The sequence below is a fragment of the Parastagonospora nodorum genome (genome assembly GCF_000146915.1).
Source record: "Parastagonospora nodorum SN15 chromosome Unknown scaffold_36, whole genome shotgun sequence".
Taxonomy (NCBI): domain Eukaryota; kingdom Fungi; phylum Ascomycota; class Dothideomycetes; order Pleosporales; family Phaeosphaeriaceae; genus Parastagonospora; species Parastagonospora nodorum.
In genome coordinates this window covers 208,543-223,049 of record NW_001884584.1, presented here as the reverse complement: position 1 = coordinate 223,049, position 14,507 = coordinate 208,543, and the positions used below count along the sequence as shown (strand labels likewise).

General features: G+C 52.9%; 4 protein-coding genes across 4 annotated transcripts; 2 read left to right on the top strand and 2 right to left on the bottom strand.

The window, feature by feature from the left end:
* Nucleotides 1–841: 841 nt before the first annotated feature.
* Nucleotides 842–2,516, top strand: SNOG_15221 (hypothetical protein; the record flags this gene model as incomplete). The annotated part of the gene is made up of 3 exons (XM_001805328.1): nucleotides 842–964; nucleotides 1,062–1,211; nucleotides 1,275–2,516. The coding sequence occupies 3 exons, from the start codon at nucleotides 842–844 to the stop codon at nucleotides 2,514–2,516; spliced, it is 1,515 nt and encodes a 504-aa protein (XP_001805380.1).
* Nucleotides 2,517–2,883: 367 nt separating this feature from the next.
* SNOG_15220 (hypothetical protein) lies at nucleotides 2,884–4,464 on the bottom strand (the record flags this gene model as incomplete). The annotated part of the gene is made up of 1 exon (XM_001805327.1): nucleotides 2,884–4,464. The coding sequence occupies one exon, from the start codon at nucleotides 4,462–4,464 to the stop codon at nucleotides 3,391–3,393; it is 1,074 nt and encodes a 357-aa protein (XP_001805379.1). The 3' UTR covers nucleotides 2,884–3,390.
* A 612-nt stretch (nucleotides 4,465–5,076) lies between these two features.
* On the bottom strand, nucleotides 5,077–6,282 carry SNOG_20173 (hypothetical protein; the record flags this gene model as incomplete). Its single annotated transcript, XM_001805326.1, has 3 exons — nucleotides 5,077–5,229; nucleotides 5,374–5,629; nucleotides 5,820–6,282. The coding sequence occupies one exon, from the start codon at nucleotides 6,280–6,282 to the stop codon at nucleotides 5,845–5,847; it is 438 nt and encodes a 145-aa protein (XP_001805378.1). The 3' UTR covers nucleotides 5,077–5,229; nucleotides 5,374–5,629; nucleotides 5,820–5,844.
* Nucleotides 6,283–9,239: 2,957 nt separating this feature from the next.
* SNOG_15219 (hypothetical protein) lies at nucleotides 9,240–14,380 on the top strand (the record flags this gene model as incomplete). The annotated part of the gene is made up of 4 exons (XM_001805325.1): nucleotides 9,240–10,276; nucleotides 10,461–12,426; nucleotides 12,467–13,760; nucleotides 13,881–14,380. The coding sequence occupies 4 exons, from the start codon at nucleotides 9,240–9,242 to the stop codon at nucleotides 14,378–14,380; spliced, it is 4,797 nt and encodes a 1,598-aa protein (XP_001805377.1).
* Between the last annotated feature and the right edge of the window lie 127 nt (nucleotides 14,381–14,507).

Below are 14,507 nucleotides of genomic sequence, written 5' to 3'. Positions count from 1 at the left end.
GGGTGTTGGTGTACGAGAGGTCGGATCGCTCGGTGCTAGGTGGCAGTATCGCGCCTATTTACAGTTGTAATCAGCTTCAGGGCCTATAGTGGGCGTGTAGACGCTGTGGGTGAGTTGTGGGGCAAGTCGCATCTCCGCTGTCTCTCCTCGGTTGACGCAACTGCTCGCCAGTAGCGCCAAGAGCATCGTCAGAAACGAGAGATTCTTGCAGTTTTCCCCTACCATGAAGTATTGTGGCCGACGATAGAGGACTATATGACGTACCGTTTGCTTGTGAAGTGTCCGTAAGGGTGTCAGGAGCTGTTCGTGATGTGCTCCTCCTCGCCTCGTGATGCGCGCTCATGGTGCGCCCCGGCGGTAAAGGGCGTCAAATCGTGTCCAATGTTCCGTATACAGCTCAGAAGAGTATTGGGAAAGAGCGCGATGGTCTGCGAGTGCTGTGTGAAGTGGAGGACCTCGGGCGCAGCGAGCAGTCGAAAACGCTTCTGCCGCTGGCACAGTCGTGGACGCCGAGAGTGGTCTTGGGCTTCAGCAGAGGTGAATGCGGCTCGGCGATAGCTCTGCAAGGTATGTGAGAGCGTAGATGCGCAGGGTGCAGGGCGTGGAGCATGTGAGTGCTGGTGGGCGGAGCGGAGAACAGCTGGGTAGTCTCGTGGAAACTGCGCGGACTGTGACCCTGCTGCAATGACCACCCGGCGATTGTCCTGCAATCAGATTATCATGCCCGCAAAGGCGGTGACAGACCGTCATTCTGCCGCAACGCGTCCCGATGCGGTAACGCGCGCTTTGCTCCACCTAAACTTTTCTGACCAGCAGCAGTCCGCAACATACAATTGTCGCAATGGCGAAATCAAAAGACAAACAGTCCGCGAAACCAGAGTCGCAGAAGAAGAGCGAAAAGTCATTCATCAAGATCGATAAGAAGGCGTTTGATCCGACGTTGGCATCGTTGTTTGCTAGCAGTGTATGTCTATTTGCTGCGAAGTCTCAGTCAGGTACGAATATGCTAACAACCCACATAGGCAGGCCCAGTGCAAGCCCCCCCAAAGTCACGTTACCAGGATCGCGTACAAAAGGCGGCAAATGATGAGGAGTTGAGCGAACTGGAGGATGCGGACGAAGAGAGCGAGGACGACAGTGAAGCTGCCTCTGACGATGCTATTGAAGAGGACGTGGAAGGCGGGACAAGCGATAGCGACTCTGACGAAGATGTCGAATCCGACGCTGAGGAGTCATCTTCAGGAGGATGAGGCAGTACTTGCTAAAGTGAACAGAGTCTGCACTCAACGGCGCTCATGAGAAACCCGCCAAGACAGCGCAAGCGAGGCGACAAGGAAGAGGTGGAAGATACGTACATGCGAAAGCTAGCTCGTGAAGAAGAGAAAGAAGAGCAGCAGCGACAGAAGAAGCGCAAGACAGAGAAGAAGGCACGAGTGGAGGCTTCAGACGACGATGAGTCCTCCGACGAGTCCGAAGCAGCCGGCGAAAAGTTCACAATCCCCAAGCATGAATCCCTAGCACAAACCGACGATAAAGATGCTCAAGAAGTCGAAAAGGCCGGCCGCACCGTCTTTCTCGGCAACGTTTCGAGCGAATGCATAAACTCCAAGTCCACCGAGAAGGCCCTCAAAAAGCACCTCGAATCCTTCATCGCAGATCTAGCCGACAACAACCCCCCACATAAGGTCGAATCCATCCGCTACCGCTCCATCCGCCTTTCGATAACAGCCTGCCCAAAGCGCGCTGCCTTTGCCAAAAAGGAAATCAAAGACTCGACCACCCGTAGCACAAACGCCTACGCCGTATACACTACCACAACTGCCGCCCGCGAAGCCGTCAAGCGCCTCAACGGCAGCGTCTTCCTCAAGCGTCACATGCACGTCGACTCCGTCGCCCATCCCACCAAAATCGACCACCGCCGCTGCGTCTTCGTTGGCAACCTCCCCTTCGTCGACGACCGATCGCAAGTCCCCACCGCCGAAGGCGAAGTCAAGAAAAAGCCCTCCTCCGACGTCGAAGAGGGTCTCTGGACACACTTTGCCTCCGCCGGCAAAATCGAGAGCGTCCGTGTTGTCCGCGACGCCGCCACCCGTGTCGGCAAGGGCTTCGCATACGTGCAATTCGTCGACGAGAACGGCGTCGAAGCCGCGCTACAATTCAACGAGAAGAACTTCCCTCCCATGCTGCCCCGTAAACTCCGCGTTACGCGCTGCCGCGCGGAGAAGAAGAACAAGAAGGACAAGCCGCGTGTTGCGCTGCCGGCGAATGGCAAGGGCAAGTCGGGCTACGTCGCTAAAATGACAGACGAGCAGAAGAGCATGCAGGGCCGCGCGCTCAATATGCTAGGCAAGGTCGCAAAGGCGCAGAGTAAAGAGGGATTCGTGTTTGAAGGGCATCGCGCGAAGGAGGGGCAGGGCAAGAGTGGGCTTAAGTTCAAGGGTAGTGGTGGGAAGAAGAAGGGCCCGAATGGGCGCAAGAGTAGGAGTACGGCGTGGAAGAGTAAGAGCAAGAAGTAGATGCGAGTGGGGTTCAGTTCGATACCAATGGTTCTGCGATGAATGTGTGTTATGTCTGCGTGTGCTGTGGATGGCTGCTCATTTTCATCTTGAGAATGCTAGTCCTGGAAGCATACTTTTTGAGTTCAGGAACTTGTTCACCACTTCAGGGACCTAGATGTTTTGCTTCGCCACCTTCGAATCATGTGTCAAATGATTGTCGAAGCAATTTTTAAAATCACTGGAGCTACAATATCAAGGCTTTGAGCGACGTCCATAGTCTGTGTTACATAGGAAGGGTCCACGCAATTAGCAAGTCCGCACCATGTAACACTTCACAGGGAGCAATAACATCACGCGCAGAACAAGTCAAAGTCATTCAAGAAAATCGAAGTGTGGTATCCATTTTCCATCCGATGAAGGACAATCCTTTCTAGTGAGCTACCGCCAGCAGACGGGTTGGAACAGGCGTCTCACGGGCGCCAGTAGTGAATGTGGGGGGTATTTGGGCAACAAGTGAAACACAGATAACACAAAGTGTAGTAAAGGGAAAAAAATACAACAAAGAGTCCGCGGGCGGAAGTAGAAGAAGCAGAAGAAGAAGAAAAAAAGCAGCACCGTCCCATGATCCATGCCCAACCCATCATTGAGCCACGGATACCTTTGTTACTCCAACCGTGCCCACGTATGTATGTTCCAGAGTTCGTTCCAGTGCTAAGACAATTTGGTGGAGAACTGCCAGAGGTATGACAGCACGGGCAACATGCAAAAAGTTCAACCGTGTACCTGAAAAGCAATCGCTTCGTAAGTCGTGAAGTCAAGAGAAGTCTTGAAAAGTAAAGGGTGATGTTAGAAAAGGGATCTACGAAGAAAAAAGATGGCGGTGCGTAGACACCTAACCATCGTCCTCATCATCGTCCTCATCTTCATCTTCCTCGCTGGTGCTTTGGCGCTGAACGGTACCAGCCTTGCTCTTCTTGATGATTGGTGTCCCCTTGAGTTGAGTGCTTGACGCCTTTCTCTTCGGTCCAGAGCTGGAGGGTGCTTTTGGTGGAAGAGTGTCGTTTTCCTTGTTGCCCTCCCCCTCTTCACCACCTTTTTGTGCATCCATGGCTGCCACTTCTTCGGCAGTCAAGAACCGTCCACCGGGTCCACGGGGGCGACGCATGGCATGGTTATGCCTGGACTCGTGCAGATAAGGTTTCCTACCCTTAGATGTCAGCCGGAGAGCGTCCTCGAGCTTCTGCCGGGCAAGACGTCGCTTCAGGATGCGGTGAAACTGCTTTGCGTTTACGTAGAGCGGGGCCTCTTCAGCCTGAGCTCCCGCAACGAGTTCAGGTGATTGCTGGTGCTGTTGAGGTTGCTGAGGCATCTGGGGAGGCACTGATGGTCTTGGGCCAACATGACTCATAACAGGCTGTGGCTGTGGCATAGCAGGGCTGCTCATCTGCGTGCTCATGCGCCGCTGCTGCATAGTCTGAGGAGTCATCTGGACTTGTGTTGGCATGTTGCCAGACATGGGGCCAGACACCGCGGTGGGAGACCGTGGAGCCACACGACCGTCAACCTTCATCTGAGCTCCAGCCATCCGAGGCGACGCTCGTGGATCCTGTGCTAGCTGGCCGGGGATCGCATACTGCTCTTGGTAACCAGCAGGGCCCGCTGCAGCTGCTGTAGCCATGGCCGCCGCCTGAGAGGGCGACATGCCGTATGGCTGCGGCATGCCGGGCATATAGCCTTGCTGTGCGTAATTCATTTGCTGATGATGTTGCGGGTTTGGTGCGCCACCCGGACCGTAGCCTTGCGAAGGCAGTATCGGTGACGTCTGTTGGTAGGAATGCATCTGTCCTTGTGTGGGCGAGGTTATTGATGGATTGCCACTTGCAGGATTCTGTGCGCCACCATAGTTCTGCAGATGCCCCGGGGCATGCCCGTGGTGGGGCTGTTGATATTGCGCGTAGTCGGTCATGGTAGAGATGTTTGGTGTGCGAGACACTGTGGGAGTACAGGCTTAAGATACGCGACTTGAGGCGGCGTTGTCGCGAATATTACCCCAGACCGCCACTGAAATGCACAGACCTGATCTGGTATCTGACCTCGTGGAAGCCTCCGTGTCGCGCGGAGATGAGATTCCTGTCAAGTCTGGTTCCGAGATAGTGATTGGGATAGACGTGGACTGGGATCGCGACTGAGACGACTACAGACGCGACTTGTAGTGTGGAGCCGCAACGACTGGTTGGAGAGCTGTAGCCTGGAGCTGAACCGAGATTAGCACGCGTCCAATGATGCGCATCTTGGAAGTCTGGAGCTTACCAGCAGAGGTGACCTGCGACGACTTGAAATGCCGGGTGGCTGGATGTTGAAGGCGGCGGATTAGAAGAGCTTCAAGGTTGTGTCCTGTTTGCTGATCAAGTGCGAGGTAGCGGGAAGAGTACTGTTTCTAGGCACGAAGCACAAGCTGGGTCACGTCGCGGCAGGGCCGATGGTTGATGCGTTGTCAATGGCCACGCTTATGAGGCGAATCGTTAGACAGATGCACGAGTACAGCCCCGGTGCAAATCTTGAGGCGCAATGAGAGCGATTGGGTGCAAAGCTAGATCTTGGGGCGGTGCGCCTGCTCAGATGAAGAGGCGGACCAGCGACGATAGAGGACGCAGTCTAATGGGCCGCGCCGTGTGGGGAAGAGCCGTTGCGGACGTTCACCAGTCAGGACTGAAGCAGAGAGTTGTCTACACTGTTAAGAGTAACCGTCAGCTAGGCCAGGACGCGGGTTCGAGGGCAATTGGAGGAGGTCGAGGGTGGGCATGTGCTGGCGAGCGGGCGATTGGAGGTGATGCGTTGGCAATGCAGGTTCATGCATGCGCGCGAGCGCACTTACCGACTTTAATCAGCGGCAGCGCACATCCACGTCAATTGCGCGCCTGGTCGAGTGCTGCGCCGTATGAGATGACGCTGGCAGGTGGAGCAGAGCGTGCTTTGGTTGCGGCTCTAGTGAGTAGGGCGACCAGCGACAGCGCAGGTATATAGTGTCGCGGTGTGCAGGTGATGTTGCTGGTAGCGACAAGATGCAAGAAGCTGGCTGTGGGCGGGATACAAAGAAACGCTTTGCGTTAAGCAGCCGTGTGTTCCCCTTCCTACAGTCGCCTTGTTAGCAAGAGGACTGGCATGGCGGGTAGTGAGGGCGCGTCGGCGTGAATGCTCGTGAAAGCACGGGAATGACGCGCGCAGGGCATTGCGCTAAATGCGCGACAAGAAAGCAACAAAAGACAGGCGGTCGCGGTAACAAACAGATGCGGCGACGATAATGTTCCGAGACGCACTTACGATGCTGGGCCGCAGCCAAGTTGGATCACGAGACTTGTGGTGGTGAGGTTGACTCGCGTCGATGATTTGACAGCAGCAACGCAGGTCTTGTCTCACGGGCGCGTGCGAAATGCCTGGCAGGACCGGGGGCTGGGCGGGCTGCACGCTGTGTGGAAGCGCCGCTGTAGTGTACAGAGGTACCCGTAGGCGTTTGACGTCTGTGGCCACGAGCGTGCAGTGTTGCAAGACTCGTGATTTGGGGTTGGCTATGGCTAGCTTGGTGAAGCAGGAAGCAAACTGATTGATTGGAGAGTGAAGCAAAGCAGAAATTGGATTGGGCAACGCAATGGGCGGGCGGGGTTCTAATAGGCAAGAACCATTCGCTCGCTCTTTCCTCGCGTGCCGGAGGGGGCTGCAGGGGTAATGCCGGCCTATGGTAGGCTTCAGCGGCCTCGCTTTTCCACTGGCGAGACGCGCCCACCATTCACGGCGCCCACTGACCGCTTAAATGTTTCTTTTCTACAGCCACGGCATCGCGGACTCGTTTGGTATTGCCTGGGATGAGATGCGATGCTGCGATGCTGCGAAGCACCTGCAGAGCCCGCCATGGTTGATGCGCGCTGCGAGGTGCGCGTCGTGACGTTCGTCGTTCGCAGCGTGAGCTCGGGACACCTTCAAGGTTAACGCACACCGGCATTCATCCCGTCCGTTCTCACGCCGCGATAATCTCGTCTCGTCTCATCACTTCGAGCCGACGACAACGCGACCTCATCTTCACGACCGTGGAGCATATTCCACCGCTCGAGCAAATCACCGTCGCACGCTGCCAAAATCCCGGGCGGTTAGCCAACAGCGTGATTCCGCAATTTTCTCTCTCGGCCATATTGCCACCTGATTGGCGCCGCGGACCAAATTATGACCGTGGCCCCAGCCGTCTCCATGCCGCCGCTGGTCGGTTCTGGAGCCTCTGACGCGCTCAACAAGGAACCGAGCACATGATCTCAGCGCCCAAACTCTGCGGGAATATCCTGCGCCTCCCCGGACGGCCGTAGCTTCAGCCTTCAGCGATGCTACCGTGCGCCTGGCAGGAGGCCTGACGTCGCACCGTCTGGAGGCACAGCGGGAGTGCATGTAGCTATCCTTCCGCAGTCTGCGTGTGCCCAAGTTACAGTCTCGACGCGCTGCATCGCGCTTCTGTCGTGTTTCGCGCCCAGCTCGCGCATCGCCCAGGCTTCGAGCGACTATTGGCCCAGTGCTCGTCTCGTCCGCGTCTCAGACGATACAACGTCAGCGCCGTGCCATGCAGCCAACCACATGTTTTAGCGTCCAAGCTGAAGATCGCCGCGCTGGGAAAGGCACATTCAGGCGCGTCGCTACCTAGGTGCCGATCAGAGCGCAGTTGCTGGACTCTTGTCTCCTCCGCACAGGCATTTCCCAGGCAAACTCAAACAGGCCGCAAGGCCAGGTTGCGCCTCAGAACCAGCCACCAGGGCTTTCTTTTGCCGGAGGAGGGTTGCGCTGATGTGTCGACAGTCTCCGTCCGCTTAGTACCCGCTGCACTGGTCCAGCCGCTCTGTGAGGTCACACAGCGCTGTGAACAGTGTGGCAGCATGTTCGGTGCAGATACCTAACCAGGTGCTTCACCGTCGGCTGAAGGGCTCTACTCTCGACAAGCAATTTCCATCGGTATGCTGGACGTGTTGATTCGGGCCTGCCGACACTTCAGACATCACATTGTGTGAACTAAACCTTCGCCCGTTACATCAATCCGTGTCACACCCTTGATATGCCTGGAAACACAACAAGATTGCGCTGTCAGAAGAACTCAAACACGATCAACCTTTCTTGAGCCGCAGCATCTCTGTCTGCATCGAATACCCGACGATAATTGTCATCTGAATGCTTACCGCTGCGGTCGGAAAATGCGCCTGTGAAGCATTGCTACTCACCGGTCTTATACATTGAACCATACTGGCGGCATCATTACTTCACTTCGCATGCACTCTGCTGACTTACAGGCGATTGCGGTGCGTTTCACCGCAGGTAAGCTGCCTCATTTCCAGACGTCACATGATGCACCTATAGACCAAGTACCGAAGTACCCTGGTAGGGTTCGGTTAGAATCGTTGAGCAGCACATGGTTTAGCGTGTGGGATTGGATTGCTCATCGCATTATTCATTCTAGGTCAGATCTTCCCGGGCTCGCGTCTCCGAGTGTCCGATTGCGAGTCCGACCGTTCGACCTTTGAACTTCCTTTCGACAGTGCATGCGCAAGGGGTGCCATCAATAACTGTTCAAATGACAAACCTGTCACAACCGCACACACAGGGCCAGCAGTTCGCGCTCCCACAGACGCGTAGTCCCCGAAACGATAAACACTGTTGATCGGCTAAGCTTCCATAAACTCAGCCGGACTGAACCAACCGTCCCGAGCCGAAAGTATAATGTCACTCCCGCTCAATCGCAGTTGCTGAACCGAACGTGAAAGCCGAGTCCACGTAAGCCATTTCCAAGTCGCCTTCCTGTCCTGGCCAAGTACAGATGATGTTACATCAACGTCCATATGTGCCAAGGCTAATGTAGACCTGTGGCTCTACGTCGAGGTGACCAGGAGAATTGTTTACAGGTCCTGACGTTTCGACGATCGCTGGTGCGGCTTTTCCAAGCGCGACCATACTAAACGGTCGTTCATTGCTATCATCACGAAACGCGATTCTAGATATACTGCGAGCTTGCCTTGCATAATCATAGAGTCAGCGTATTTCGATTGGTAAGAACGTAACAGCCCATGGTCTACAGAAAGCGATAATTACAATGCATGCGCGATGCTTGTTGACAGCCGTATCTGCTCTGGGCTGTTGCATGCAAGGCTGGCAGCGAGGTCATGGCAAAAGGTTGCTCTTCTAGGGCGTTCTGGTCTTGCAAGCGATATCTTCTAGTCTCAGAGTTTGAGCTTTCAGGCTCAAGAGTGAGACTTAGATCTTGATAAGTTCCCTTGGAGTGTCTACTGACACATCTAATGAATACGTTATCACAAAAAGGTCGCTCCCATTCCGAAAGCGAAATTCTTGGTTCCAGTCGTTCAACACATTCCCGCAGCCGCGTTGATGTGAGTCTTCTCAGATCGCCTTTGCTTCGAAAGCGTTCCCTCCAATCTGCCTAGCTTATCGCACGGTTAATATACAGCACCGGTCAACATGCTGGTTCGGCCGAAAATGGGTAGCTGCATAGCACTGCAGTATATGGGCAGCACCAATAGCATTGCCGATCAAGACGGCTCAACCGCAAGCCACAACTCACTGCATGCATCTCGAGCCCTTATAGGATACAGATTTTTAGTTGATAAAGCTCAAGCAGAGCAGCAAGCAAAGTGTGGAACAAAACCCTAACTCCAATCTATGTCCTGTTGCGGGACGTTCACTGACGCCAGCAAACACACCATGGCCTCTTCGCGACTCTACCGCGAGGCTCGTCTCAAATTTGTACACGATGCAGAAGCACGCTACCAGGATAGTAAGGACATCAATCTACTTCGAGAATTCCTTGCGCAAAACGGTCGTCCTGAGGATGCGCAGACGGCAGCCGCAATACTCGGGCAGAAAGTGGCTGAAAAATGGGGTACGAAAAGGATAGGCAGTGCAGAAATCCCAGCGGAATGGATCGATACGCTCAGGGCCAACATCGGCACTTTCGTTGCTGTTGGCAACTATGCCATGACAGGAGCACCAGAGAGTGTGGGCCTGGCCTGGTTTGCTGTCAAGCTCACGCTTTCTGCCATTCAAAGCAACTATGACCTGTATACTCTTTTTGGATCAGCCTTGACAGATATATCAGAACTCATGATCATAATTCCGCACTATGATCGACTCTACGACGAGAGATCAAAGGCGAGCGCAAAGAATGAGTGGAAACCGAGCCCCGTAGTAGAGAAACTGTTCGAGGATATCATACATGCTTATGCTGCCGTCCTCAGCTTCTCTTTCTCGATCCAACGCCATGTCAGACCTGGTACCCTGGCTAAATTAAGACATGGTATTAAAGACTTCTTTGGTGCATCGTTGGCAAAGTTCGAGGGGAAGATGGCTGACATCGCGTCTTGGAAGAAGAAGATACTAGAGGATAGCCAGGCGATATTCCAGGACAAATCCTTACATGAGCTTGATGCCGTGAGAGACATTGTTAGCGGTATCGAAGCTACAGTGAACCAGATTAGAAGTTTCCAGTCTACACTCGGGAAAATGCACGAGGAACAAGCGCTGCAGTGGACGTATGTGTTGAAGAGCATGGAAGACATCAAATCCACAACGAAACCGAAAACTCCATGGGACCTCGCCTTACAGAGTTTCGAGAAGAACAGGGAAGCTTTGAATCCTCAAAAGAACACGAGTGATGCTTTGGGGGATGCGATCGATCAGCGCCATCCTGGCACATGTCAGTGGATATTCAAGTGTACGGGCTACGATGAGTGGTGTATGTCGTCAGATAATTGCATGTTATGTATCAGCGGTCAACAAGGTGAGTCAAAAACTCCTAATGACTCTTGGAACGAGGCTAAACGAGACAGATTCTGGGAAGACAACAGTGCTTGCAACAGTCGTGGAGACACTAGATTTACAGAACAGCGGAAATACTGTTTTGCTCTACATGAGTTGTGTTTCCAGTCGAGGGAGTGCATCGGGCAAGAAACTCAGCGCCGAAACGGTGTGCAACACATTGCTCTATCTACTGTATGAGCGCGCAAGTCGTGATGAGAACCAACTCAAACTCCTTGAAGTGTGTAACAAGGTTTTCGCACTATCAAGGAAAGAGGACGACCGAATCAAAGCGATCACTAAGAGCAATAAGGCAGTGACATTGCCCGAATTCGTCGATGCCTTTCTCGCCATCGCATCACAACTACAATCCAACATCATAGTCGCGTTGGACGAGGCAGACGGCCTCGATGCCGAGGATCAACGGGAACTGGCCAAAAAGATAGAAGGCGTCCTCGCGTCACCTAAGGGGACGATGCATGATCCACGATCGGTGAAATTTCTCATAGGGTGTCGCTCAATCTCCAAGTTCTACAGCCAGGTCCAGGACATGACAGGACTATCATGGTCTATAGATGTTGGCATTTTCAACGATAATGATATGAAGAAACAACTGCTAGATGCACTGAAAGCCATTCCGGGTCTCACAGAAGCAGAGCAGAAGGAGGCCACTTATGCCATTCTTAAGAAGGCTGGTCCTCGATTCGCGTACATTGGAACTATCGCAATACCTTTCATGCGAGAACCATTCCGGCGTCCACTTTCAAGCCGACTGCAAGAACTACCAGAAGGAATGAACAGTATTTACAACGAAGCACTCAGAAAGATGGGTTCGAATTATGCTGAATTGCTTCGCACAGCGCTTGTTTGGTCCTTACTTGCACCAGTCCCTCTACGAGACCACGAGATAATGGACATGTATCATGGCACCTACTTCCGACACGGATTGGAAGTGGAAGAAGAAGCTAAAGGACTTATCGAGCGAACTTTCTTGAGAAGTTCCAAGCTCGAAATTGAGCAGCTGCAGGACGCGCGAGGACCTTTCCTAAGACTTGACCTCGAGCCCTGGAGCGGTTACTACATTGTAAACTTGGAAGACCCTCCCCAGATACGCGAATTCTGTCTGAGTGAGAAGGAAAAACAATCTCGGGAGTCGGACAACGAAGCACACATCTGTACACGTTGTATGGCCGCGACATCAGAGACTCATGCTTTGACCATCTCACCGAGAGACGGTCACCTGAAGCTTGCGCTAGATTGTATGCGAACTATGAATAATGCGGTGTTTCAGAGACGAGCCACATACATGGACATAACACCATTATGGTGCCAGGATGCAACGTCAAGTGATGTTCCAAACGTGGAATTGCCCTCGCAAAACGACCATAACGTTGTCTCCACAAATGAAAACGCCACAGACACAGCATTTGCCGAAGGAGGCGAAAGTACCTTGGATGACCATAGTACTGGAGAACAATTGGGCGGAGAACTTGCGACCAGCAACAGGGTTGGTAGTCATGAGGGAATATCTAGTGACATGGTCCTAGACAATGATGATCACTCTGTGATTATCCCAGATGCTATTGATCTTGATGATTCACAGGATGACGAGGACAGAGGCGAAATTGACCTGATCAATCGAGACGAGAAAGTTGATTATGCAACTGACACACAGTCGTTGGAATATAGGATGAGTCGCTATGAAACATTGTACTGGTCGTATCATATTCAACAAGCCGAAGCACTGTGGAGTCCGGAGGAGCGATCGAAGAGCAACCGCTGGACTGAACTGTTAGGAGAGTTGACGCAATGGGTGACTAAGAACAAGAACTGGTTCAGTCGATGGCAGTTGGAGCAGCCATCATTGTCTCGCCATGAGGGCCGGCTCAAGCCTTTGCATGTCGCTGCATACTTTGGTTTGACAAGTTGGGCGTCTCATCTCTTAGAGAGTGGTGCAGACATTGACGAAGCTCCCGAAGGGGGAGATGATTCGCCCCTACAAGTGGCTGCCGATAAAGAGAATAGCATCGAAATGCTTCAATTACTTCTAGAGAACGATGCCAATCCGAATATGGCCAGGGGCAGGTCCACCCCAGCATGTAAGCATCCACCTATTCTATCTTTATCATGGCAAGACTGACTGGCTTTCCATTGAAGTCCAGAAGTGGATGCTTAACCGCTCAGATTTGTCAGACATTGAGCTCTTGCTTAAGCATGGAGCCAATCCAACACAGATCGACCAAGCAGACTCATGGACTGCGCTCCATTGCTTCGCGTGGACAGGAGAAGATCCGAGGGTCTTAGAAATGTTACTCAATCACACTGTTGACGGTGTAAAGCCCGACATTAATGCTCGTGATTGGCGAGGGAATACTCCAATCCACTTTTTACTCTTGCGACGCGATGTACCGAAAATCCTTCTGAAAGCTTTCCTGCTGCATGGAGCAGACATTAACAACGAGAACAATCACTCTGCTCGTCCGCTCCATATGGCCTGTCAATATGGGGATCTGGAGATTCTGAAGATTCTGCATGAGAGTAAGTCAATCACCGATATTGACGACGAAGATGACAGAGGAAGCACTGCTCTTCATGAGGCTGCAGTGTACGGTCATTCCAAGTGCGTTGAACTGTTATGTAACGCGAACGCAAATACAGACATACAAACGATCAAGTATGGAAGAGCTGCCCTGCATGATGTGGCGTGGATGGGAAACAAAGAGTGCGTGGAGATATTGCTGAAACACGGGGCGGACCCAAACATACTCGACAAACACAATCGAACACCACTCTTCTTCGCTTGTTTAGATGTAGTCAACGAGGAGAAAGCCGAACTCTTGCTGGACACTTTGCTGGAGCAGAATGTACCTCTATCTGAGATCAACAAGCTTACAAAACGGGGACGAACGCCGTTGCGCGAAGCTGCTGCACATGGCTTTGAACACGTTGTCGAGAAGCTCATCAAAACAGCCGATTCATCAAACGATTCCGCAAGTTTGGCTCTGGATACACGAGATACCAGAAGAGGTATGACACCATTGCACCGGGCTGCTTGGCTCGGCAAAGCAGGCTGTGTGCGGCTTCTGCTCGAAGCGAATGCCAACGTCACAATACGAGACAATAGCAGTGAATACGGCAAAACTGCCTTGATCCTAGCATACGAGCACTGGGCGGGAGCAAGCCACCAAGGTGCATTTGAGGACATTGTGTCGCGGCTGGTCGACAAGGACCCAGATGCAGCTGTAGCTGACCCCGAGCTCGCAGCTGTTTGTGCAATTAACGGCAGCACCCAATTGCTCCAACAGCTCAGTACAATGGGCGCAGATTTTAGTCGTCAAGACCAGTACGGTTGGACACCCATGGAATTGGCTCGCCACCATCGCCAAGAGCATGCCAGTCACTTCCTGAGGCAACAAGCCGCGTGGGCTGGCACGCTACCTTCACAATGGGCTGCGAATAAGCTAACAAATATTTCACAGGACGGGACTACCGTCACACATACTTCTGGTCAACGAGTGTGCCTTTCAACTACTAAACCTCTACCGCCAGGCCTTGACAACTTCTACTTTGAGATCACAAGCAAAGCGAAAGCTCGTGACAATTCTGGCGCAAGCGAAACCTCCAAAGAAGTCTACCCTATCGTGGGAATCGGTTTCTGCACCATCGGTGGTTCTGCCATCCTCTTTCCAGGCTGGCCGCCTCGTGGCGCCGCGCCAAGCGCTCGATCCTGGGGCTATCATGGAGACGATGGTGCTCTTTTCGACAGTGGTTCGGATATTCAGCCAGTCGCAGTGGAGCTGCCGTACCATGCAGGCGACACTGTTGGCTGTGGAGTTGATCTAGCCACGCAGAAGATGTGGTTTACGCAGAATGGGCATAAACTGGACAGCGAGTTTGGTAATGTCAAGGGTAGACTGTTTCCATTGCTTGGCTTGCGAGATGAGGTTGAGATAGAGGCCAATTTCACAGGACCGTTTTTGTGGAAGGATAGTGGTGGGGAAGAGGATGAAGTCAATAATGAGATCGTGAAGGTTGGAGCAGCTGCATAGCAAGAACATGGAAGCAAATGCCGGCGACTACCATGGCAAATATGCAGTCAAATCCGACCACAAACAATTGTATGATAAACACCTGATGGTTGATGTCAAAAGCACAGGACAAATCCATTGGTCAGCC